The following is a 26,252-nucleotide window of genomic DNA, read 5'->3' as shown; positions in this document are numbered from 1 at the left end:
CTCAGCGGTTAAGAGCACCACTGACTGCTTTTCTAAAGGTCCTGAGTTCAAATCTCAGCAACCACATAGTGACTCACAACCATCTGTAATGAGATCTGATGCCCTCTTCTGGTGTGTCTGAAGACAGTTATAGTGTACTCACATATATAAAATAAATAAATCTTAAAAAAAAAAAAAAGAGAGACAGGGGTCCAAGGTGGGCTTTAATCCCAGCATTCAGGAGGTAGAGGCAGGTGGTCAGCCTGGTCTACAAAGTGAGTTACAGGACAGCCAGGGCTACACAGAGAAACCCTGTCTTGAAAAGCTGAGCCCTGACTGCACGTTTCCTTTCTTCCTTCTTTTGACCTCCCATCTTTCTGGTGTGTGTGTGTGTGTGTGTGTGTGTGTGTGTCTGTCCTGGTATGTGGAGGCCAGCTGTCCTATTGTTCCCCACCTCATTCTTTTGAGACTGGTCTCTCACTGATTTTCATCCACCTTCCTCTGCTCCAGCCCCATCAAGTTGTCATTGCTGCACAGTAAGCACCCGCATCCTCAGTGCTACTCTGGGGTTGGCAGGGGTGTGTGTGGGGGAAACACTGCACTTGCCAGGCCAACTCTCTTAAGGCATTTTCTTTAAGCACCAGGATTCTAAACTTGAGCACCTGGATCATGACAACCCCAGGTCTAGACATGTCTGCCAGGACAGGGAGATACCGGAAACAAATACCTCCATCAAAGACTTGTTCAGACATTCAGTCATTTGCAGGTCAGAAACCTCAGAACCATCTTAAGCACCCCTCAATCCCAAGTCTCAGCCGTCACAGGAGCTCTCGTCCTTCAAGTCCCTCAGGCAGCTCCGTAAACCTGACTGAAGCATCCCACAAACTCCCTGCATCCCCGTGAACACCGGGGCTGTGTGTCTAGTCTTCTATGACTGCTCCTCAATCAATCAGTTAATTAACTAATTTCTGTGTGTGCACGGTGTGTGGACAAGGTGAGAGGACATCCTGTAGGAAGGAGGCCTTCCTTCTCCTTCCTCTCTGTGGGTCTCAGCAACGCGCTTGGGGTGAGGCTCAGCAGTAAGTGCCTTTGCTAGCTCACCCAGCCTTGCAGCATTCACTTCTAATTAAGTTCCCAGATCCACGTTCTTGTTTCTCTCCAATTTACTCCCTAACTTATAAAGAGCCTAATTCTTTTAAAATCATTCTACAAATGCAGGGCTGGAGCTACAGCCCAATGGTGGAATGAGCTTTCTTAGCATGCATGAGGTCCTGAGTTAGATCCTGGTATTGCAGAAACACATGCACACACATGCACACACATGCACACATACACAATAAATCAAAATACGGTGATTCAAGTGCCCGCTCATGGTCTTAAGATAAACACACAATTCTTTGATTTAGCCTCTAACAACATTCATTAATGAGCAATTACTGAAAGATACTCATTAGTAGAACAGCCCTTAACAAAAACAAATGAAAAACCTGTCTCTTCCTTCTTTTAAGTAGCGCATGCACTTGTCAGGAAACTAGTGCATACAAACCGTTCTCAAAGCTCGAGACTTTGCTCTGTGCTCCAGCTCTCCGGGTGCCCCGAGCGCTCCACGCTCCCCACAGGGCCCCTCCCACTGCAGACTCTGCACACATCTGCCTTCCTTCAGTCACCACATGAGGCATCTTCCTAAGAGAGGCTTCCAAACTCTGGGAAAGGCTAGATCGCCCTTATCCTCTCTCTAAGAAACCAAATTTAATGTATACTGGTGTTAGCCTGCATGGGTGTTGTACTACATTCAAATGCAGTACCTGTGGAGGTCAGGGGGCAACATCAGAGGGCCGTTTCAGCTGCCATGTGGTACTGGGAGCTGAATCCAGGTCCTCTGTCTGGGAGGATCAATTACTTGTCTGGGTCACTTCTGTTCTGCTTGCCATTTCACATTAAGAGACCATGCCTACTAAATGCTAAGAACTTTGTTCAACAAAGTCTGATTTTTAGTTCCCACACGTGAAAACCTTGATTTGGAAGCTTCAGGAGTGTGGTGGCTGGTTTATGTCAGCTTAACACGAGCTACAGTCATCTGAGAGGAGGGAGCCTCAATTGAGAAAACGCCTCCATTAGACAGCGCTGTCAGCAGGCCTGTAAAGCATTTTCTTAATTTGTGATTGATGGGGGAGGGCCCAGCCCAGTGTGGGTAGTGTCACCCTGGGCTGGTGGTACTGGGCTCTATAAGAAAGCAGGCTGAGCAAGGCAGTAACAGCACCCTGCATGGCCTCTGCATCAGCTCCTGCCTCCAGGTTGCTGCCCTGTGTGAGTTCCCGTCCTGACTTCCTTCACTGACAGAATACAGTGTGAACTCCCCCACCCCCACCCCCATATTGCTTTTAGTCATGGCATTTCAGCCCAGCAGTCACCCTGAGCAGGCCAGGGTTGGCCTGAGCAACAAGACAGACCAAGCAGTGACTCAGCTGCTTTCTGTAGCTGCTCTTTCCTTATGGTGGGGAGGGCTGAGGAGAAGATTCTTCAAGATCTACCGTGGCATTTGGCACATTATCCGGTTTGAATGCCAAGAATATATTTGATAAACCAACCAGCTGAATGTTATCAGCCCAAACCACCAGGGAACCCTATGGGAAAGTGAGCACTGATTTCAAATGGACCATCCTCCATGATTACCTTGACATTCAAAGGTAGGTTTGTAAGTTGGCCCTGTCTGACATCTGACTGCCTCCTAAAACAAGTGTCCCCTATCCAGGGACACACACACCGGTCTTACCTCTCTCATTCTGAAACCAAGAGTGTTCTCTAGTCTTTCAGTACTTACAAGTGAAGGAACTGTGAATATCTGAACCGAGAGGTCTGCGACTGAAAACTCTCTGTCGTGGTCATCTGTCACATAATCTCTCTGCAAACGCTCATAGTTCTAGTAAGAAGGCAAAAAGAGGCAAGGAGTGCCGGCTATGAGTTACAGAGGAGAGGCGAACACTACTCACCAGCGTCGGTGCGGTGAAGAACTGGACAGACAGAGCAGTCACCGACACTGCTCGCTCGTGATCATCCTCCATAAAATCCCTCTGCAACTGCCGGTAATTCTAAACAACAAGGGGGAGATTCACCTCTAATCCACAGCGACCACACGGTTAGGGAGGGTACTGAAAAGTCAGTGCTGGAGACGGAACGGAGGGCACTGAAGAACAATGGACACGCGAGGATCTCGCCACGGAGAGCTGCGTCAATAGGCTCTTCTGGAGCCCAAACAGGGAGTCAGAACTCCTAACACCTTGAGGCCAGTGTACACTGCGGTGGGACAGGGACACAGCAACATCATGCTGTCTGTTCTCAAACTAGGCTTGCGCTGCCTTGGAACACATATAAACATGTGACCCCATCAAGGTCATCATCAATAGATTTGGAAATGGAACACAAGCACAGATGTTCTGATAGGAAGAGCTCTCCACATGACAATCACCTGCTTCCTTGGCTAAGAGCTTCTACTAGGGGACCTACATAAAGTAAGTGCTTAGCAGCTGTGGGCCAACCGTGAGTCCACTCTGTCAACCGTCAGGATGCACCATCCCCATCCGGACCCACAGAGGTACCCGGCCTCTGAGAACTCTAACAGTAGGATGAGACTGGCACGTCATGGCACGGAGCTGTGTCTCCGTCACCTCAAGTCCCAGTCACCGCATTTTTATTTTTTGGTGGATGGGGAAGGGAGTCTACACCTTTATTAATAAAGGGTAAAAAGACTGTGAAGTTTCTTAGAATTCCAGCTGGATAGCGTGACAACTCAATGTTGAACACTAATATTTTTGGAGTTCATATACTAGAGTCACTCCCTATGTAACCAGTTTGTTTATCATCAAGACTGAGGGAAAGCCCTACTTACTTTAGCAAAACGAAGCGCAAACAGCTTCTTGTACTTGAGGTCCATGAGCAGGCTGCTCATGAACAACTGGTGATACACACTCCTAGCCCCTGCGGGGAAGAACAGCACAGCGTGTGAGACAGGCCACGGGCCCAGCGTCATAGCATTGTGTGTCTCAGACCTCAGAGCAAACTCTCTCCACTTTGTCCACAACATAACGTTTGTAATTCATCCCCCTCTAAAAAAAAAAAAAAAAGATTTGCCTTTAATTATCTACGTCTGTCTATGTATGCAGGTGTGTCCAGGAGATGATGGAGATCATGAAACTGGCCTCGGCAGGCAGTGTGAGCCACCTGATGTGTATGTTGGGAACAGAACTTGGGTCCTCTGCTAGAGCCGTGTGCTCTCAACCTCAGAGCCATCTCTCCCACCCTGCAACATTTTTTACAAATAAAATGCATGCAGAGTTAATTCTCCTCCCCTTTGTTCTGAAGGAGAAAATTCTGTAGGGGAGGTCTATGATCTAGAGTAAATAACCTTTATGCTTTATCACAAAATCATATTTAGAGTTAGGGAAGGCTGCACGTGCCTGTATTCCCAGCACTCAGAGATGAAGGCAGGGGGAGGACTGAGAGTTCTACAGCAGCTAGGCTCTCGGCCTGTAAAAGCTGCTCGCTCTAGGTCGTACATCTCTAGGCTGTATGTAAAGGTTGTTTACTCTAGGTGGTACACCCTCCCTACAAATGTTTTCCCAAAAGTAGGGTTAGAGTGCTAATGTCTGTGTGTGTTTGCTAAAGGCTGAGTGTATTTGCTATGACTGAATCTAGCTTTGCAATTGTAATTTTGAAAAGCATAAACATATTTATTAACAATATTTTCAAGTTAAAAGAAACATTGATCCCTCAGCCCTTAGAAGCAATAAACAAGTTACCTTTCCATAATTTGGAATCATTAAGCATCAGTCTGTCGACCAGAGAAGAGTTTTCGCCACCTGGACCTTCTTGTAATCCAACCTGACACAAAATCCTGCGAAGGCCATCTTTGAACAGAAGGAAGAACAGTCATGAAACAGAAACCAAAAGATTCAAATGCTAATGGCAGATGACTTTAAGGGGCTCCTGTTGGAGCTCCACATGATATCGTAGTGGTGAAAATGAGAAAGGAGCACACTAGCTATTTTATTTTTATAAAAATGGAGAAAAAAATTAGAAATCTCAAATTACAAACATCTCTTGTTTTAGGAGGTCAGAGTTCATGTCTGTCAGAATGGCAATGGTCTCTTCTGTTTTAATGAGCTTAGTTAAAGAAAAAGAATCCCCAATGCCGAGAGAACGCTGTTCTCTAGGCATTGCTGACAGAAGCAGCTGTAGTCAAATTAGCCACGAACACCATCCTGTTTAAGGAAGCCATGACACAACACCGCTACCGAGGAACCCATGGCCCCTGTGCTATAATGTGCATCAATGGGGGTTAGTAGTACTACGTAAAGTATTTCCCATCAAACTGAAAGCCACTACATTATAGTAACATTATAATGTCTTGCCTACCTAGCCCTAATTCACCCAACTTGCATTTTTTGACTTTGGGTATGAGGTTCATAATTGTAGTATATTACAACTGTCTCTTTGTCAATCGAGAAAAGATAAATCTAAACCCAAGCCAACACAAACTGTATGTTCCAAGTACACATTTTCAGAGATGCAAAAGTATTAGTTTTGTACAAAAGCTGTAGGAGGCCAAACATTGAAATTATTTAAATGAATTTTATTTAAATTGCATTACCACTGGGCTCTAATTATGGCAGCATTTTGCAGCTTGGCTTAGGAAATGCTCGACAGGATGTGTCACTGAGAATAGTTCTTTTTGTCAAGGTATTTAGATATGGCCTCAACATATTAAACCTACCTGAGTATCCAATAACACTTCCCAGCCACGACAGAGCTTTCAAACCAAAATTCTGATGAGCAGCCACGGAGGAGTGCATAACCTGAACTTTGAGCGGCTTGGTCTGTCTGCTGGTGTTCCTCTTAAAGGCAACAGGGGGGAGAGGAGACTGACTTAAAACAGCTGTTTAAGAGGCAGAAAGACGTCAGTATTCTTTGTACAACCACAAAGCACTTTTTTTTTTTTTAATTTACTGATTCAGGTTACGATCTAGACAAATCTAAAGATTCAGAGACAACAGTGAGAGAGCCCACCTTGTGAGTCACCATAGCCTCTGGCCATGCATTTGAAAACCCAGAGTGACACTCATAAAAAGCTTAAATGCTCAAGTAACCTTGCTTTCTGCCTTAGATTTCTTAAAAGACTTACATTATTTACTTACAAAGTCCAGATCGCTGCCCAGATGTGTGTCAACTTTAAAAACCATGCTAACATACATATAACCATACAACATAAAACTTACCATCATCTCAACTATTCCTAAGAACACGGTCACCCAGCTGTACAAGCCATATTTCAGGATGCACCCTCCCCCTGAACTCAGAGCTCCTCCCACTTCTGCCTCTTGCTGGGATTGAAGGTGGGCGCCACTGTACTCAGCTAGAGAATTTGGTCTTTTAAGGTTTTACTTTGTAATTCATGTGTATGGGTGTCTGCATACCGCATGTACCCAGGGCCCGTGGAGGCCAGAAGAGAGCATCAGAGGCCCTGGGCTGACTGGTGTTACAGACGGTTGTTAGCTGTCCTGTGAGTCCTGGGATTTGCATCTGGATCTTCTACAAGAACAGCCAGTGTTCTTAAGCCCTGAGCCATCTTACCGTAGATTTAGCTCCAAGAATGCTTCATTTTGAAAGCTAAGACCTTATGACCACTGATGATGGGCTTGCCCCTCCCACTCCCCTAGCCACCATCACTCTACTCCTCTGTCCCTCATTCAAGTATTCACCCACGGCTTGCTCATTCCACTGTGCACAGGGTAGCATCGCACAATGGCCTTCACCTTTAAATGTAGAGTCACAGCCCATTGTAAAGTGTGCTACATTTTGTCTGTTCACCTGTCAACAGGCACTGGGTTCTGTAAATTTCTCTTTTACCTGAATACCTAGAAGCAAAACTACTGGCTCATATGGTAATTCTATTTTTAATTTCTAGAGAAATTGTCACATAGCTTTCTGCAGTGGCTCCTGTCCCTATATGTGCCCATCAGCACCCAAAAGGGTTTCAATTTCCCTACCCCCTGTTGACTCTATTTTTCTGGATAGAAGTTATTCCAGAAAGTGAGGCAGCTGATCTCCTCAGTTAGCGTGTGTTCCGTGTCTCCACGCTCTTATTGGCTATGTCTCTCTGTTAGAGAAATGTCTACTGGGCCCAGCAGCACTTCGTGAACATACAACTTCCCTTCCTTTTATGCCTTGTCTGGGTTCTCTCTTTACCCCATCCCCATAACCTACTTTTAACATGTATGGCTTTCTGTGTATGCACACATCACATACATCTGTGTTAGAAATGGATTTTCCAAATCTGCCATCTGTCTTTTGCCTTTAGGTATGAATATTTTGTTAGGTAGAAATGTGATGTTGCTAAAAATGTATTTCCTTTTTTTTCTGACTCCTGGAGGTCTAGTCTTAGCAAAGATATGTCTGTCCTGGAGTCACCTGAATTTTTCACAAGACTAAGTATATTTGGACTCTTCTGTATCAACCAATATACCTGGCCACTCTTATGCAAACACCACCAGAGATCACAAACACTAATGCCAAGGATCTGCAGGCATGCAAGGAGAAATGAGGAGCAACTGTTAGCATGCATTTACATACAGGTCAAAAATCAAGGACATAGCAACATCTCTAGAGTTTTTGTTTGAAATATGGGAACTTCATGAATCTGCATTGGCTGCGCTAATCTGCTCTGCACTGCTCTACATGCAAGAAGCACTGCCTGCTACCAGAGAATACGATCTCAAGAAAACAAACAAAACCAGAAATCCTAAAGCAAGCGGAAGAGAGTAAGACAGAAGTCTCTCTCCATAGGTGCTCACCACCTTACTTCTTACTACATACTGAAGACATGGGACAACACATAAAACTCTTTTTAGAAAAGAACAGTTGCATAAATGCAGTTACATGAAATAAATTATAATAAACCTAAGCTAACCTCAGCACTTGGAAGAGGCAGGTGGACCTCTGACTTCAAGGCCAACCTGTTCTACTGAGTGAGTTCCAGGACAGCTAGGGCTACACAGAGGGACCCTGTCTTGACCCCCCCACAGCCAAATACATAGTAAACCTAAATGTGGGGAAGATTTTTCTTTTAAAAAACAAAATACTAAATGCTACTAGATACTGAATATACCTTGTCATAGTATGGCAAAAGTGTTTTTCTTGGATTTCAATATTGTTCATAAAGGCAAGATTAGTTCCTAAAAGTCCGTGTAGAGCCCTTAGAACTAAAAGCAATCCGCAGTTGAGAGCACTTGCTGCTCTTGCAGAGGCCCAAGCTTGGTGCCAAGCACCTATGTGACAGTTCACAGTAGCCCAGGATTCCAGCTCCAGAGCATCTACTGTCGTCTTCTGATCTCCTCAGGTACCAGCGTGTGACACAGATACAAACATGGAGGCAACACACACACACACACACACACACACACACACACTAAACCTAAAAATAATTAACAACAAAGCAAAAAGTCAGGACCATGGAGGTAGCTTGGGGGTCAAGTGCAAAGAGTCTTGTAAGATTTCTCTGAGGAGATGGGAAGACAGAGACATACGTCTTTGCTAAGTATCCACTGTCCCATTAGCAATCTTACAGAGCTTTGAAAGAACTAGAGTAACTGATGTCAAGAAACATGAGCAGGAAATACAGCTCACGTGATACTGGATGTATGAAGGCAAATGTCTTAATAAATGCTGAACATAGAGTAAGTCTTAAGGTAATAAAAAACAACTGACATGTTTCTAAATCACTTACCACAATGACTGTCTTTGCTTGATCACAGTACTGGAAATCTCCATATCGGACAGACCTACGCCCCTGGAAAGACATTTAAAACTAACTGTAAAAGCATTGTACTTAGTGTGACTGGCTTGCAGACCAGGAAACATGCTTGAGCACAGAACAGACTGAGTCAGTTAGTCCTTAATATTTTAACATCCATCCTAGTCATTAATGAAAAACTAAAATTGTTTTTTAATGCTCTCTTTAATGCTTAAACTACCAGTGTGTGTGTGTGTGTGTGTGTGTGTGTGTTTTACTCTGACGACAGGTCAGTTATTCTCGATTTCTGTAATGACCATTCTCACAGCCCAGCATTTTTAATCACTGAACAGAATTAGGGCAATTGCATATTCTTTTTAATGTTCTGCCTGGTAACTTCTTAGTTCTAGCAATATATATTTGGGCCAATATTCAAATGAAATAAAAAAAATTAGCCTAGAAATATATACTTTTAACTACTTTTTCTAGGCCAGCTTATCTGTACAAAGTTCAATTTCTTCAATCCCAGCCATTGGGAGGTAGAAACATGCAAATCTCTGTAAGTTCGAGGCCAGTATGGTCAGCACAGCAAGTTCTGACCAGCCCGGATTATGCAGAGAGACCCCCATATCAAAAAATGTTGTATTTCTTACGACATATGACTTACATCTCGATCAACTGTAGTTGCAAAGCCAATGGCTTCCTTCTGTGTACAGTTCACAGCTTTCTGGAGCGTATAAATGACTTGCTCATAGGTGTGAACCTCATCATTAAACAGCATGCAGTAGTAGGTATCACTCTTCTCTCTGGGGAGAAAACATCAATGCCATCAATGCAGTGGAAAGAGTGGGCGTGTCATCTGGAGGAGCTGGAGGGAAGGAGACCAGCTTAAGTGCAGGCCAGAGGGCTCGGCTGATGCAGGCTGCTAGCCAGACAGTAACGGGCGGCAAACATTACCAAAGAAGTCCATCAGAGTGCTCTGTATTGGTAGCCCTGGGCAATTAAATGAAAATAAAGTCAAACCAAACCAAACCAGACGCCGGGCCGTGATGGCACATGCCTTTAATCCCAGCACTTAGGAAGCAGAGACAGGCAGATCTGTGAGTTCAAGGCTAGTATGGACTATAGAGGGAGTTCTGGGACAGCTAGGGCTACAAAGAGAGCCCCTCCCCGCCCAACCACACACACACAGGAAAGGGAGGGAGAGATGGAGGGATGAAGGGAAAGAGGGAGGGAGGGAGGGAGGGAGGGAGGGAGGGAGGGAGGGAGGGAGGGACAAAAGGGAGAAAGCCATCTGTTTCTCAGGCGTTCAACTGGGATCTCTGAGCTGAACGGACAGACTCAATTTCATGAATACAGTAATTGTCAACACTTCCAAAATAGTGCACAACAACTTGTCCTATTAAAAACACTTTACCCTGGGCTGGTGAGATGGCTCAGTGGATAAGAGCACCCGACTGCTCTTCTGAAGGTCAGGAGTTCAAATCCCAGCAACCACATGGTGGCTCACAACCATCCTTAACAAAATCTGACTCCCTCTCCTCGAGTGTCTGAGGACAGCTACAGTGTACATACATATAATAAATAAATAAATCTTTAAAAAAAAACAAAAACAAACAAACAAAAAAAAACCACTTTACCCTGCTGGGTGGTGGTGGTAGCACGCGCCTCAGATCCCAGGATTCAGGAGGCAGAGGCAGAGGTAGATGCAGAGGCAGAGGCAGGTGGGCTAGGCTGGTCTATAGCGTGAGTTCTAGGATAGTCAGGCTTACACAGAGAAAGTCTGTTACAAAAACAAACAACAAAAAAGAAAGAAAAAAAAAGCTATTCAACACTTTACCCACAATCCCAATTATCTAGAACACACTGAAAAAACAGAGCAGTCAACCTCTGGTGACTGACGTCTAATTAATCTAGTGACCTCCTAGTGTCCAATCTCCATCCTCTCCAGGCCACAATCACCCTCAGCTATGAACTGAGGTCCAACAAGCAGGGGGTGACTTTTCAGAAAAGAAAAGGCTGTGTGAGGCGAGCATGTAGCCAGGGCAAGCAGCCAGTCCTTTAACACAGCTGTGGCTGAATTCAACTGTCTGATCACAAGATTATGACCTCAATCGTCTAAATAAAAATGGCGGATGTACAGGAAAATAGCACAGTGTTGAATAAAATTTAAAATTAGAAGCAAAATGTCTAAAGTTGCATTTAAGCCTTTCATAACCCCCCTAAATTCACTTACATATAGAAGAGCTCATGCCCTAACCCCTTTCCAGTTTTATTAGTGGGCACGGTGGAGCGCCTTTAACCCCAGCACTTGGGAGGTGGAGGAAAGCACATCTCTCCAGTCTGAGCCAGCCTGGTTACAAAGGATGGAGAGGTGAGGGTGCATGTGAATTCTTCCTAGGGACCAAATTCAAGCTGTCAGGTTTGCTGGCAAGGACTTTACCTGCTGAGCCATCTTGCTAGTCCTACATAGTTTAACACTGTTACAAACCAATCAACTTAGGAAAACCTTCATCAATTAATCATACAAACTGCAAAACTCTAATACCAAACTTAAGATTCTGCTAAAAATCTAACCAATTTTTTTTTAAAGTCCTAGGACAGTAAGGAGGGAAGCACAGTTGCCATCGTCTGACAACCCAAGTTCGATCCCCAGGACCTACTTGTAGCTAGAACTGCCTCCTGTAGGCTTCCCTCTGACCTCCATTCATATGCCAGTGTCAATTCTCCCTCCTTCCCATATGCAAATAAATGAATGAAAAAAATGTAATAAGCCGGGCGTGGTGGTGCATGCCTTTAATCCCAGCACTCGGGAGGCAGAGGCAGGCGGATTTCTGAGTTCAAGGCCAGCCTGGTCTACAAAGTGAGTTCCAAGACAGCCAGGGCTACACAGAGAAACCCTGTCTCGGAAAAAAAAAAAAAAAAAAAAAGTAATACTTTTAAAATGAAAGACCACATCTTTTCCTTGCTGTGGGAAAGATGCTAAAGTTTAGTGCCCCACATCTAAGGAACGGGCAGTACTCACGCCACTTCCAAGTCTTCAGGCAATTCACTTTCTTTTTCCCAGGTCAGTATATCTACTGCATATCGAAACATAATAGCAAAAATGTTGTACGTTCTGGCGATCACATCTTCTGATAGATGCACAAGAGGATCCTGAGGGAGAGCAGAAGACACAACCCATTAGCGCACACTGCCCTCTTCTGCCTTCCAGCTTCAACTCCCAAACACAAGAAGGCTGACAGGGCTGTTTCTTAATGAACTTAATCCTGTATGAGTAACAATATACAAAATTAAACTTCCTAAAATGTTTTCTTTCAGTGATCTCAATTTTAAATCAGCTGAGTCGTTCTACCCAGACACTCAAACGCCCAGTAAGTGTAACTGAACAATCTGGAACGGCGCCCAGGAGTCTCTAACTACTAACATCAAACCACCTTTCCAGCATGCTGTGGGAAGCTGCAAGTGGCAGAACTGAGAAAAGGTCTGGTTGAGCCTAAGCATCTGAGTTCCATCCCTGAGGCCTACACGGTGGACAAAGAGAACCAACTCCTGCAAGGCGCTCTGACTTTCACACATGACTGCCTGGTATGCATGTGTGCAGATGCACATACACAAATGCAAACAAAAGACAAAACATAAAATAACCCTACAAAAGAAGGAAAGGTGATCAGCTATCAAATTTACACTGGAGAACGTAAATCAGAATAAACAGATTAATTAAGTATATATGCTAACTGGGGAAAAGTCTGAGATATACGGTCCGAACTTTTCTTTTTTCTATTTTTCCTGGTTTTTGAGACAGGGTTTCTCTGTGTAGCCTTGGCTGTCCTGGAACTCACTCTGTAGACCAGGCTGGCCTTGAACTTAGAAATCCGCCTGCCTCTACCGCCCAAGTGCTGAGATTAAAGGAATGTGTCACCACTGCCCGCTCAATCTGAACGTTTCATAAATAAACAAATCTAAATCTAAGTCTCTGTGTCATTATTTGGAAGCTGGCGGGTCAGAGACAGTCTGGTGAGATATATATGTATATATATTTACATACACACATATCTTTAAAACAATGAAGTATGACTATTAAAAATATTTATGAATAATAAAAGTTTAGATTTCACATCACTTTTGCATGACAAAACACTATTCTGTTCTTTTTACCCATATTATTTGACTCTTATTCTTTTGTATGCATATGTGTGTGTGGCATATGTATGTAAGTGGGTATGCAAGCACATGTGTACACATGTACGGAGGGCCAGAGCTGATGTCAGGTGTCTTTTTTCTATCACTTTCTACCTTTTTTGAGGCAGGGTCTCTTGCTGAAGCTGAAGGCTAGTCTAGCTAGCCTTGGACATGAGTAAAGCAGAATCTTCCCCTAATTAATTGATTGGTAATAAAGACGACAAGAAGCCAATCGCTGAGGGAGGAGGAGGTGGGCCTTCCGGGTCCTAGAGAGGAAGACGGACACAGGAGGAAGGAACGGTCTTTTTGGATGGTGAGGCCAGAGTGAAAGGAGGTGACATGTAGACAGGGGGCTGCTGGATCTGGTGGCGCCACCAGAAGATTTCTAACAAAGAATAATGGACGAGTTTAGGACAATAGATTCCATGCCCAGCATTGTGTTATCTGTTGATTCTAAACTGAGATTGTCTGGTGTTTTCCATTTGCCGCAACTCAGGTGGGCCGGAGGGAAAGAACATAGCTGGGGTGGAATTCGGCCAGGCTCTGGGACGGGAAGATCGGTCAAGGACTGAGCTCCAGGGGAGAGGTGCAGCAGAGCATGGGCTGGCGAGAGTGTGCCCCAGCTAGCCACGGAAATGTCGGAATGCAGGGCAGTTTGGCAGCAGCTGGCCGCGGGGTCAAAAGAGCGATCTCGGAGCTCGAGAGGCAGAGCTGGTGTTTGTGTGAGAGGGTTGGCTAGGGGGAAACATGTGGTCTTGGTCTCTGGATAAGTATTGGGCAGGGAATAGGCCAAGACCATCAGAGCCTAGCTGGCAATAGCATGGATTGTTTGGTTGTTGTTGTTGTTGTTTTTTAAATAATTACACGCTACACATGAGGATCTAAGTTAGCCCTAGTATCTGAAATAAAAGCTGGGCCTAGAACAGTAGGCAGGGTTCTCTATGGAACAGAATCCCTCATCAGGGAGGAGACAGGATTCCCTGGGGCTCAATGATCAGCTGCTTAGCAGACCCTGTCCCAGAAAGTAAGGTGGAAGCAACAGAAGAAGACAGCCAGCATTAGCTTCCGGCCTCCGGGCACGCGCACGGGTGACAATTCTGGGGCATCTTTACCTCCTCCTCCACGACTTCAGAGCTGCTGAGCTTGTGCTTCTGGCAGTAAGGTCCCTCTTTCCACGCCTCTGTGTCACCACAGTCACAGAAGCCCCCTCCTCCCGATGTGGTCATCTTGAAGAAAAAGAAGATGGTACCTGGTAAGCGCTCACTGGGTTATCCATGATAAATAAGAATGCCAAGTGCTAAGGACAGAAAGCTGCTTAAGTGTTTCTCTGCTTTGGAGGGGAAAAGTATCAAATAAAAGGGGGCTCATCAGTATTTCCTAGTCAGTAAGTGATTTCAAATGAAAAAGAGCTACTTTGCTACAGTGGGGAAAAGTCCAGATATTTCAGAGACTGCCTTTCTTAATGAGACTGCAGAGGTTCCCTGGGACTTCCCTTGGGAGCACTGTTGTCTCTGCTAATGATACCATACCACAGCAGGTTAAGGGAACAGGTTTTTCCCCCTCTTTAACAGCTCCTAAAAATCTGTTCTTTAAAAGAGTTGATAAAAAGCACTCACTGTTGAAACTTTGTTAGCACCTGGAGACTTCATTAATTAGTCACAGTTTCTTAAGCTAAGTAACTAGTTACTAAGGCTGGCAAGACAGACCCTACAGGCTAGTCGGTGGCACACCAGAAATTCTGCTGTTAAAAAAAGTGCCACCCAAACCACCATCACCAACAAAATCAAAAAAGCGTCAGGGACGGGCAAAATCAAGTGTACCAAATTTTAGAATAAATTCTATTCTATTCTGCCCAAAGTAAGCATTTGTGTGCTCTGTATTAGAGCACCATCAACGCCAGACTGCACACTCCACTTATTCTCAGGAGATGCAGATGTGGGCCAAGACACAAACGGGTAGGCAGCCCTGCTCTGGCTGTTCACACATGCTCTGTACGAAACACCAGCCCAAGATGCTGAAGGGACCTGGGGTGCCTCTCCCTGGTCCCTGGTCTATGAGAATAAGACAACTGATTTTATATATGGCCCCTTTTCTTTTCCTATTATCATTGACACCAGGCTAGAGTGAACAAAAATAAACTGGTGGAAAGGCCCTGACCCAGTAGCTCCCTAATTAAGAACAGGACTAGGGCTCCTTCCACCATTTTTTCTTCCCCTGAGAGCAGGGGTTCTTTTTAACAACTGTCCCTTACTGTCTGAGTCCTGCTGCCCCAGCTCCCATTCCTAGTAGAGGAAGAAGGGCAGGGCAGGATCATCTGCCCATAATAAAACTATCCAGAGTCTCAGGTGCTGGAGGTGGCCCTGAATGATCCATCACCACAGGCTTCGATTTATCATTTAAAATATCAGATCAAACTGGTTGACGCTGATGTGGAAGCCTGATTTCTGGGTTATCTTTCTTAACTCTTCGAGTTCTAAGCAGCATAGGCATTTTTTTTTTTTTCCGAGACAGGGTTTCTCTGTGTAGCCCTGGCTGTCCTGGAACTCACTTTGTAGACCAGCCTGGCCTCTAACTCAGAAATTTGCCTGCCTCTGCCTCCCAAGTGCTGGGATTAAAGGCGTGAGCCACCACGTTTGGCTATCGTCCCATCTTTCTATGCTGACCTCTGCTCCCCTTCGGGAGAACCCAGGGCTTTGCCCAGTTCATGCACATCTACTACCCAGCTACATTTCCTAAAAACAAAACTAAAATCCCACAAGGGGAAACTATCTTCTCCCCTTTACTGTTATATATTTAGGCTTTAAAATGAGGTCTGGTTTGGAGGTTCTAGCGAGGGGGTCCGCTCCTGGCATACCCTCAAGACCGGTCGTACATTTGGGGAGGTCTCTGTTCTTAACCGAGCGTGTAGCTTGAGGAGGGAACCCAAACAGAACCGTGAGGGAGAAGGGGAAAGCCACCTGGCCACAGATCAGCTAAACCAAGCTGGGATCAACGGGGTGACAGACATTGCAGCCAGCTTGCCCTCACATCCATTAAAGCTTAAAATGAGACAGAATTAGTATAGAAGTCAATACCGCGTGCGGTTGCCATTTCAATGTTACTGACCCTATATCGATGGTCTCTATGGACACTTCCCAAGAAGCACTGCATGCATAAAACACAGGTGGGGTCAACTGCACAGTCTCTGTGGAGTTAAGAAAAGAAAAGAGAGAGCATGAATAAATCAGAGAGTCAAAAATTAATACATTCTCCTGCAACCTCAGAATCTGCTGGGGGTTGGCCTGGTGCTGCTATGTATGTGAGTGCTAAACACTGGCCCCCAGGATCTGGTTGCAGTCCAGACAAGCACATTCTCATGGACACCAAGTGATGTGTAAAGCTTGCTTGCCAATCTTCTCTGACTGGTTAAATAAAAGTGCCTACAGCCAGTTAATGGGGAGAATAGAGGTAGATGGGGCTTTGGTTACCAGGCTGAGGGTTGCAGGTAGGGACCAGGAAGACAGGGAGAAGGAGGAGAGAGAAGACAGGAGAGTAGGAGGTCTCCATTAGACGGGATACCAGGAGCATGTGGCCAAGAGAAATGCCCAGGATAGACTGATGGAGCAAACAGCAAGTATCTTAGGCAGCGAAGCTGAGAAACAGCCAACCTAGCATAGAGAACCAGTTTAGGAATAAACTATCCAGTAATTGTGCTAAAGCTAATTAAATCAATATGACTTTGACTTGATTCCGGGGGGGGGGGGGGAGGGGGCTGGCCAGGTCATCGTAAGAACTAAGAAGAGTTATTAAATACCTATAACAACAACAACAAGGATTCTACCAGTGCCAAAATAGCAGATGCCACTCCCCAAAAATCTGTTGGATCTTCGCTCAATGCAATCAGCACAAAGGTTTCGCTTCACACTGGGGCGTGCAAGGAGCCAGTGAGCGCACATGTGACTGGAATGGTCCATTGCTCCACAGGTTCAGGAACACTGACCCCGGAAGCTAAGCAACCCCCTAAGTCAGAGTTAGCAAGTGTTTGTTGGGAGTTGCATCTAAAGTGAAGGCCACAGAGTGCTGATGTTGCTGTTTCCTTTATTCTGAGACAAGGTCTCTCTGTACAGCCCTGGCACTCACTACGTAGACCAGGCTGGCTTTGAACTCACAGAGATCTGACCACTTCTGCCTCCCAAGTGTTGGGATGAAAGGTTTTCATTATTTGGCTCCTTGGTGTTCTTAGATTCATAACTATCTCTTCTGGATTTCCCCGTTTGGATGGGTTTCTCTCAGTCTCACCTCTAGTGCATAAAGGCAATTATGTTTAGTATCCATAATAATCAAGACAGCTATGACAGTTTGCTGGTTTGCTTGTCTATAGTTAAATAAATAAATAAAAATTTCCCAAAGAATGGGGCAGCAAATGTTCCTATGAGACATAGATGCCTCATGTTCTAAGGCAGAGGGAATATTTGAGGCTGCAAACCCAGAATGGCAGGGTTTTCTATACCTAATCTGAAGAACACTTTCAGGAGTAGCTGGTTGACAAGTAAATGCTACTGAACAAGAACTGGAAACATACAACTAGCAGCACTACTAAAGAAACAGTGGGGCTGGAGAGATGGCTCAGCGGGTAAGAGCACTGACTGCTCTTCCAAAGGTCCTGAGTTCAAATCCCAGCAACCACATGGTGGCTCACAACCACCCGTAATGAGATCCGATGCCCTCTTCTGTGTCTGAAGACAGCTACGGTGTACATATTTATAATAAATAAATCTTTGGGCTGGAGCAAATGGGGCCGACTGGAGAGAGCAGAGGTCCTAAATTCAATTCCCAACAACAAGATGAAGGCTCACAACTATCTGCACAGCTAAAGTGTGTAGTCATATACATAAAATAAAAAAGGAACAGAGTGAGCAGCAAAATGTCACCTTTGTACTGTCCCAGCACTCTCAGCAGTAGCCCTGGGAGCTGACAATGTTTGTTGCTCTGCCTGAGGCACTAGACACGTTTCACATCTGCAGCTGGGAAACAGGACTCACAGGGCAGCCCAGTTTGGGATAACAGGGGATGTGAGCTCAGGACAAGTCCATCTTGCTGAGTTACCAACATCTCTTTCCACAGCCCAAGCGTGCTATGTAGTAACCTTTGCACGTACTTTGTGGTAAAAGAGGGCAGTACCACAAGACAACTTGCTTTTCCACTAAGGGTCAAACTGCATGGAGCCTGGCTGCTGATGCAACCTCAGAGCTATGTTACAGCAGGCCATCCTGTGGCGGCTGCAACATTAGCCCACAGCACCGCCCACAGGGGCTGGACACAGCGTGGCCAGCTGTGCTGATGGCCAGCCTTGCAAACTAGCTGTTCCCATCATGCATCTGACACACCTGGAAACCCCATGTAGGGACAGACAGAGTGAACCTGTCTTAGAATGGGCCACCTTAACGCCTTCCTCTCCTCCACCTAGTGTGTCCATAAGACAGGGGTCCCAAACTCCAGCAGCACAGCTCTCAGGAGGCTGGCATGCCCCGCTTCTCTCTGCAGTAAAATTCATCAAGATCTCGTACTTTGGGATTCTTACCCCACAGTTCTTTCTCTGGGGGTGACAACCTAGGCAACCGTATCGAGGTCTTTGCTTTCTCCATCTCAGAAACTCCCCAGCCTTTACTAGGGATGACAGTTCCAAATAGCAGGCCACACTTCTGAGTTTCAGTGGTCACAAGAAATAATCCATTAAATCAAAAGAAGAATACTCAAAAATACTTTTTTATTTATAGGTGTGTGAGCGTGAGTGTGTGTGTGTGTGTGTGTGAGTGAGCAAGCCTATGTACCACAGTGCACATTCAGAGGTCAGAGATGACCTGCAGCTGTCAGTCCTCTCTTTCCATCACGTGGTCTCGAGGATCTGACTTGGGTTAAGGCTTGATGACAAAGACCCACTCCTGCTGAGCCATCACCAGCATATCACATGTTTTCCAATACTTATTTTTAGTATCCAATTATATGTATTTCTGTGTATCTAAATGTGGGTATAGCCTGCATAGGACAGAGGTGAGTTAGCCTCCCTGGAACTGGGGTTACAAGTGGTTTCAAGCAGACCAACATGGATGCTGGGAAGGGAACTTGAGTCCTCAGCAGACAGTGCTCGTAACTGCTGAGCTGCTCTCCAGCCTCCATGATATATTTTTAACAAAAAAGTACACGTCTACACATCTGAATTTAGCTGAAAAAACAAGACACTAGCCCATTTTCCCACATTTTATTAAATATGAGTGAAACAACAACTAACACACTGGCATGTGAGAATAAAAGGCAGGCAAGAATGAACAAGGGCTTTGTAGTCAGAGGCCTGGTGTGATATGACACACATGTTCCCCGCCTGTGCCTTCCTAGTGGCTGGAATAACACGGAGGTGCCTCAGGCCTCAGAAAACAAACTCCTTCTGACCTTCTCCTGCCAAACCTGTTTTCCCTTCTAAGCCAGGTCACCAGAACTGGAAGGACACTCATCCCAGCCTTTCTGTCCTGAAGATAGCCATAAAGAAACTTGAGAGTAGCTAAGTGGACCCTAATGGAGATTCCAGAAGAGTTCCTGCCCCACAGCACCTCGAGGAAATGCTGCAGAGGCTGAGAAGAGGCCATAGACAGACTTTGCTGGGTTTACCCCTCAGCCTAGTGTTAGCACTGGGTCTCACCCTTTCTGTTGTTTGAGCTTCGCGGCCATTCCGTGAAACCCAAAAAGGCTGCAGCACAGAGAGCTTACAGGATGCTGAGCTCCCAAGGGAGGCACAGACACACCCTGCCTTCCATATCCTGCCCTGCACATCATTCTATCTGTATTCTTTGCAACATGATTTATAGTAGCTCAAGAAATACAATTCCATGCGGCAAATTAATCAAACCCAAGGAGAGAGTCCCAGGACTCTTAAGCGATCCTCCTGAACACTAGGGGTTCAGAATTGTTATAATCATTTGAGATAGAGCGGGAGGGGGCAGTCCTGTAGAACTGAAGCTTCAACCTATCTTTAAAACTGACTGCCTACACTCACGGGGGGTGGGGGGGCTGGAGGGTGTGTATGTGTGTGTGTGATGGGGATGGATGATCTCCACATATTTTGGCATCTGTATTATGAGAATATAACAGGAGAAACGGAAACTGAATCAGAGTTTTCCTCTACATTGGATGTAGTTTTAAACTTTACTTATTTATTATTTTAAAGATTTATTTATTTTATTGTATGTGAGTACACTGTCGCTCTCTTTAGACACAGCAGAAGAGGGCATCAGATCCCATTACAGATGGTTGTGAGCCACCATGTGGTTGCTGGGAATTCAACTCAGGACCCCTGGAAGAGCAGTCACTGGTCTTAACTGCGGAGCCATCTCTCCAGCCCAGTTTTAAGCTTAATGATTGTAGGGAAGTAACTCACTGCCCCTTGGGTTCCTGAAGGGCATTACTTCAGAGGACTAAATGTGATTCCACCTGACTGGCTTGTGTTGGTGTATAGAGTAATGTAGCTCTCCTACCATGGTGGCCACTGAGACCAAGTGCGATGAGATGTAGTACAGAGAGGTTGAACACTAGGCAGCCCAAGGGGCAGTAACTAAGGGAAGGGACCCCAAGGTCAGCCAAGGACAGCCCAGGGCTACAGACAACACAAGCACATCGGAGATAAAATAGCTTCCTGTGTGCTCAAGGATGAGTGTGGGGTGGAAACTTCCTGGCCATTCTCATCATCAATGAGACTGGATTTAGAAATCACAGTAGACATGCATCTTTGGATATATCTATGAGGATGCTTCCAGAGAGGTTTAAAGGAAGTGGGAAGACCCATCCTGATCACCCATCACGAGCCTGCGGGCTGGGGTCCTGACTGAACAAAGGGAGAAGCAGGCAGAGCAGCATCCATCTCTCTGCTCCCTGGCTGAGTGCAGTGCGACCAATGCCCCGTCCCACACTCCATGCTGAATGAGTATCTCTATCCCTGCTGCAGCCGCCATCCTCCACTCAGATGGACTCTCTGGGAATTATCCAGGTCTTCAGCACCAGACTGGTAGTGATGAGGTATGAAGCTTCATGGACTGAGCCATGAAGTTTGGGAGTTTAGGGCTCCCAGACACCGTCATGCCAGCCATCCTAGCAAACGCTCTGTTGTAAGGTGTCCTAAGGACAGCAGACGATGTGACATCAGCCCCTCATTAAGGCTCGGGCGGGGCTTGCAGGCTTCCTACACTGCCCTGCAATAGAGAGCACCACACAAAGACCCTTGCTCCAGCAGGCAGAGAACCAGGGGGCTTTAGAGTTCTGGTCAGGACAGATGTTCAGCAGAGATACAAGGAAGGCGAGGCTGTGTCCCTGCACAAGGTAAGAAGGGTGATCACACACAGCTGGGTGGCAAGAGCCACGCAATGGCCGCACACCGCAAAATGATGGACTCATGTTCCTCCTGTCAGAGCAGGGAACTATACAACCTCAAAAGAACCCAGATGGGTTGGTTAGAAGTAGGAAATCACTGGAGCCTGACCCCGGATATCTACTTTCAGTGCTTGGACAGAGATAAAATGAAGCCCTAGGAGAGGGTACAGAAGTACTGGACACCCCAAAGCAATAGGCACACCTGCCACCTGGCCATTGTGCTATTTCCAAATACTATCTCTACTAAAAAAAACCAGTTTCTTGGGAAAATGGTTGATTTCGAGGCAGGCGGGGAGAAATCTGAGATGCCAGGGTGGCATCTTGTGCCAGAAACTGAGGAAGCACTTATGTCAACACGAACTGTATAAAAAGAGCTGATGGTGTGGAAGGGTCCTACTGCGGGAGGCGAGGACAAGGGCGCAAATAAAAACAATCGGCACCACACCGACAGCCACACGTCAGTACATCTCATGTTCAAGTTCTAGAGCTGCACAAATATTAAAAAACAAGGAAGCTCAAACTGTATAGAGAAAAAGACAGCTACAGAACCAAAGTGCTTTCCCACAGGACTCTTGACCACATGGGGGAAGTGACCTCACAGTAGAGACAGCAGCATATCCAGGTGATCAATGGGACCACAGGCCATGGCAGGGTCAGATTCCCCCTCTCTGTGGCAATCTGGCCAAAGGTGCAAAGATCATGTACTCGATGAACCCAACTGGAAGGACATTCTCAAAAGAACTAGTTTGTAGTCTTCAAAAGTGTCAAGATTATGGGAAAATAAATCAAATAAAGCCAGGGGATCATACTCAAGACTTTAGACTTGTACAGCATACAAATGTGTGACTGGCCTTGTATCTTTTGGGTATAATGGACACTGAGAGACCCATTGAAACACAGCTTCCATATTCACAAATCACAAGGTTGAACCAGACCTGCTCTCTACGCATCAGCAGTCCACACAAAGAGATCTTTATAACACTAAAGAATTCAATCTAATAGTGCTTCACTGGTTGGTACAATTAGAATTGATATTCTGACCACGCTAGTAAGGGGAAACTAACATGGGAACCCAGACACCTTAATTAGCTTAATTTGAATTTTACAAGAAAATGCTTTTTAAAAGTTAAACAGGGCCTCTATCAACAGTATGTCTGCACAGTGGAGTAGTATCTAGCCATATATAAGAACTGAATGGAAAGATGCTAAGTTTCTGTCAAACAGAAACTTTACATCTGCATACATATATCTTTTCTTTCTTTTGAGACAAGATCTGTGTAGCCCTGGCTATCCTGGAACCTACTATGTAGACCAGGCTGGCTTCAATGTCAGAGCTATGCCGGTCTCTGACTCGGAATGCGGATATCAGAGGCGTGTACCACCACATCCGGCTTCTATGTTTATTTTCATTACAGTTGTCCATTTTGTGTGCATGGACACATGTGTATAGGCTTTTGGGTGCCATGGAGTATGTGTGGAGGTCTCTCCTTCTACCAGTGGTCTCTGGCATCAAATCATCAAATCTGGTCCTGAGGCTCTACCCACTAAGCTCCCTCACCAGCCCATTTTGTGTGTATGTGTGCATACTTATGGTTAAGATAGTCTGTACGTGTACATGCACACATGATACCTACCATGCATAGAGAATTTCTGGACAGACAAAAGTGTTAACGGTGATAATCACAATGGAAAGTCAGACAGGTCAGGGCATGTTACTCTCCGCCTGCTCTCTCAGATTCAATTTCACCAATCTTTTAAGGCCATCTTGTATCAGTAAGCCCATGCAGTCAACATATCCTACTTTCTACCACTCCCAATTAAGAAGAAACTCTTTGGATACATAGCTGGTTCTCCATATAGGTCGCAGCAAATACAGAAAGCTGTGGTCACCTCACCGTGCCAGAAAGGACAGAACCACCCAAAGGTAATCAAGGGATAGGAAAGCAACAAAGGCGCTAGGTGACGAGGCTCCACAGCCAGTTCTAGAACAATGGCCACCTCAGAAAGGATCACTGTGAACGCCATGCATCGGGAAGGGTCACGAAGGAACTGCAGCTAGCACGGAGACGGTTGGGTTTCTCCCGTGCTGATGACAGGCTGTTTGTTGAACTGGGGAATCATTTCGTGAATATTTGTTTCCCAATTAGTTTATTAAACTGTGGACTTTGAAATGCATAGGTTTTATAATCTAGAAATAAAAGTTTGCGGTTGTACAGGAGAACTGTAGTCTTTTACCTGCAGGAGTATGTAGGTTCCCCCACTTTAAACACTCGGCCACAGAGGTGAGAAGGCTTGTTTGCCTGCTCGAGCTTTGGAAAGCCCAGCGCAGGGTCTTCGGCGCAGATGTACCACTCCATGGGTCCCAGCAGGATGTGCTGTGCCAGCGTGTCTTCCTTCTGAGGGAAGGGGTTAGGGCCCCGGCAGTAGATTTTGGGCACACAGTGGGCCAAATGCTGGTACACTTCTCTGCTGAGGTCAGTTGCTTGCAGCCATCTCTTCAGAAAAAGAAAACAAGGTTTTAAATTAAGTCAACTAACTGTTGGCTTCAGTAAGTATACAAAACGTCATTTTGGGTTAAAAAAAAAAAAAAACTTACTACTACTACTATTACTAAAAATCATAGTTTGCTTATGCTGTTGTACATTAAAATTTAATCTGAGGCTGGGCGTGGTGGCGCATGCCTTTAATCTCAGCACTCGGGAGGCAGAGGCAGGCGGATTTCTGAGTTCGAGGCCAGCCTGGTCTACAAAGTGAGTGCCAGGACAGCCAGGGCTATACAGAGAAACCCTGTCTCAAAAAACCAAAAAAACAAAACAAAAAAAAAAATTTAATCTGGGCCAGCAAGATGGTTGAACGGGTGCTTGCCGGATGACTTATTTCAATCCCAGGACCCTCATAAAGGTAGAAGGAGAAAACAGACTTCACTTGGTTGTCCCTCTGCCTTAACATATGTGCTCCCTACATCACACCACCCCACACACCCACTCACACTCACCTTATTCAAACCCCAGCTGCTATGTTCATTTGAAGTCTAATGCTCTGCTCAAATTGTGACAGGGATTTGTTGTCAGGGGTAGATGAATAGGGGTGTGTGTGTGTGTATGTGTGTGTGTGGCACTCGCATACACATGTATATGGTCTCACCAGAACCTGGCCTATGGACTATGACTTCTTTCTCTGACCAACTTCTCCTTATAAATCCTTTCCTCTTGGCTCTCCCCACTAGATACAAATTGAAAACAACAAAACAAAACAAACACCTCCCTTTTCTGTGTCTCAACTTTTGCTTCCAGCTCTTATATAACTGGGTACCTCACAGGTACCAAGTCAAAATGCCCGAAACTGAGCTTGCGATCTTCCCACTGCCGTCCAAGTCTGTGAAGATCCCTCTTCTGCTTCGCTTAGCATCTAAGGCTCTGTTCCGCCATCAGTCAGGCATCCTCTCATCTACTACAAAATCCCTTACCCATCCTCTCCAAGTGCACTTGCTTGGCCTCCTGCAAGGTGTATTCTAGGTCCATTTCCCAACTCCCTTCCCCGATTGCCAGGTTTAAAACCCTGAGCACCAGTGAATGACTGCAAATAGGTCTACAATCCCATTGTACTTATACACAGAAAGAAAGTGTGTGTGTGGGTGGGGTGGGGGTGGGCTTAGGCCTGCAGCGGGTCAGGTAAGCCTCTAAGTCTAAACCCACTCCTTTCCCTGCCTCCTGCCCTGCATGCCTGCCCTCTGCCCATGTGTTCATTGTTCTCGTAAATGTCTTTGTGTCTGTCATGTTGCCTCTAAGCAAGAAAAAGATTATGAACCTCAAAACGTGAGATTAAATGAGCCACTCTATTAAAACACAGTTACCTGAACTGCTAACACAACTCTCAGACCCAGCATTTACTTAGGTTGCAATCTTGCTAAAAAGACTATTTGCTGGGCAGTGGTGGCACATAACTTTAGTCCAAGAACTTGAGAAGCAGAGGCAGGTGGATCTGATTTTGAGGCCAGCCTGATCTACAGAGTGAGTTGCAGGACAGCCAGGGCTACACAGGGAACCCTGTCTTAAAAAGCCAAAAAGCAGAGAAACCCTGTCTCAAAAAAAAAAAAAAAAAGCCAAAAAAGAGGGCTGGAGAGATGGCTCAGTGGTTAAGAGCACTGACTGCTCTTCCAGAGGTCCTGAGTTCAATTTGCAGCAACCACATGGTGGCTCACAGCCATCTGTAATGGGATCCAATGCCCTCTTCTGGTGTGTCTGAGGACAGTGACAGTGTACTCATATATATATAAAATAAATAAATCTTGAAAAAAAGAAAGGCCAAAAAGAAAAAAGATTCCTAGTCAAGTCAGGCATGGTTGACGTGTGCCTGTAACCCCAGAACACCAGGGGTAGAAGCAGGAAGACCAAGAATTCAAGGGACTATGATGAAAGCTAGCACCAGAGGAAGTCTGTGTACAGAGCTGGAAGTTGGCTTAGAGGTTAAAGCACTTGTTGCTCTTGCAGAGAATCCAGGCTCAGTTCCCAGGACCCATGTGGTAGCTCATAAGCCATCAGTAACTTCAGTTCCAAGAGATATGATGCCCTCCCTCTTCTAAACAAGGGCACCAGACATGCACAGGGTACACAGGCATGTAGATAAAGTGCCCATACGCACACAAGAAGAAGAAATTGAGAAGTGGATGTAAGGCCTTCACGTAACTATTATCTACAGAAACGTCAACCCTGCTCACCATAACATTTTAAATATTCACGAGGTAGGCCAGGGATTAGGGTGCATGGCTTTAATCCCAGCACCCAGGTGGATCTCTGAGAGTTCGAGGTCAGCCCGCCCTACAAAGGGAGTTCCAGGAAAACCAGGTCTAGTACACAGAGCAACCCTATCTTGAAAAACAAAACAAACAAACAAACAAAAATTTCATGAGTGG

General features: G+C 45.6%; 1 protein-coding gene across 2 annotated transcripts in view; it reads right to left on the bottom strand.

The window, feature by feature from the left end:
• The window catches only part of Ubr2 (ubiquitin protein ligase E3 component n-recognin 2), an 81,183-nt gene that overhangs the window by 47,394 nt on the left and 7,537 nt on the right, over positions 1–26,252 (bottom strand). The window contains exons 2-11 of one of the 2 annotated variants that reach the window (XM_021185715.3): positions 23,576–23,835; positions 16,052–16,130; positions 14,059–14,172; positions 11,790–11,920; positions 9,432–9,570; positions 8,759–8,821; positions 5,750–5,870; positions 4,776–4,883; positions 3,866–3,954; positions 2,970–3,068 (exon numbers count right to left, since the gene is read on the bottom strand). In XM_021185715.3, coding sequence (XP_021041374.1) covers positions 2,970–3,068; positions 3,866–3,954; positions 4,776–4,883; positions 5,750–5,870; positions 8,759–8,821; positions 9,432–9,570; positions 11,790–11,920; positions 14,059–14,172; positions 16,052–16,130; positions 23,576–23,835 — 1,203 coding nt within the window. Of the gene's footprint in view, positions 1–2,800; positions 2,900–2,969; positions 3,069–3,865; positions 3,955–4,775; positions 4,884–5,749; positions 5,871–8,758; positions 8,822–9,431; positions 9,571–11,789; positions 11,921–14,058; positions 14,173–16,051; positions 16,131–23,575; positions 23,836–26,252 lie in introns of both variants that reach the window. The other variant, XM_021185716.3, reaches the window with a different exon arrangement.

This window comes from Mus caroli, unplaced genomic scaffold (genome assembly GCF_978045245.1).
Source record: "Mus caroli unplaced genomic scaffold, Mus_caroli_1 scaffold_18, whole genome shotgun sequence".
Lineage (NCBI taxonomy): Eukaryota > Metazoa > Chordata > Mammalia > Rodentia > Muridae > Mus > Mus caroli.
This window is presented reverse-complemented; position numbering and strand designations above follow the sequence as displayed.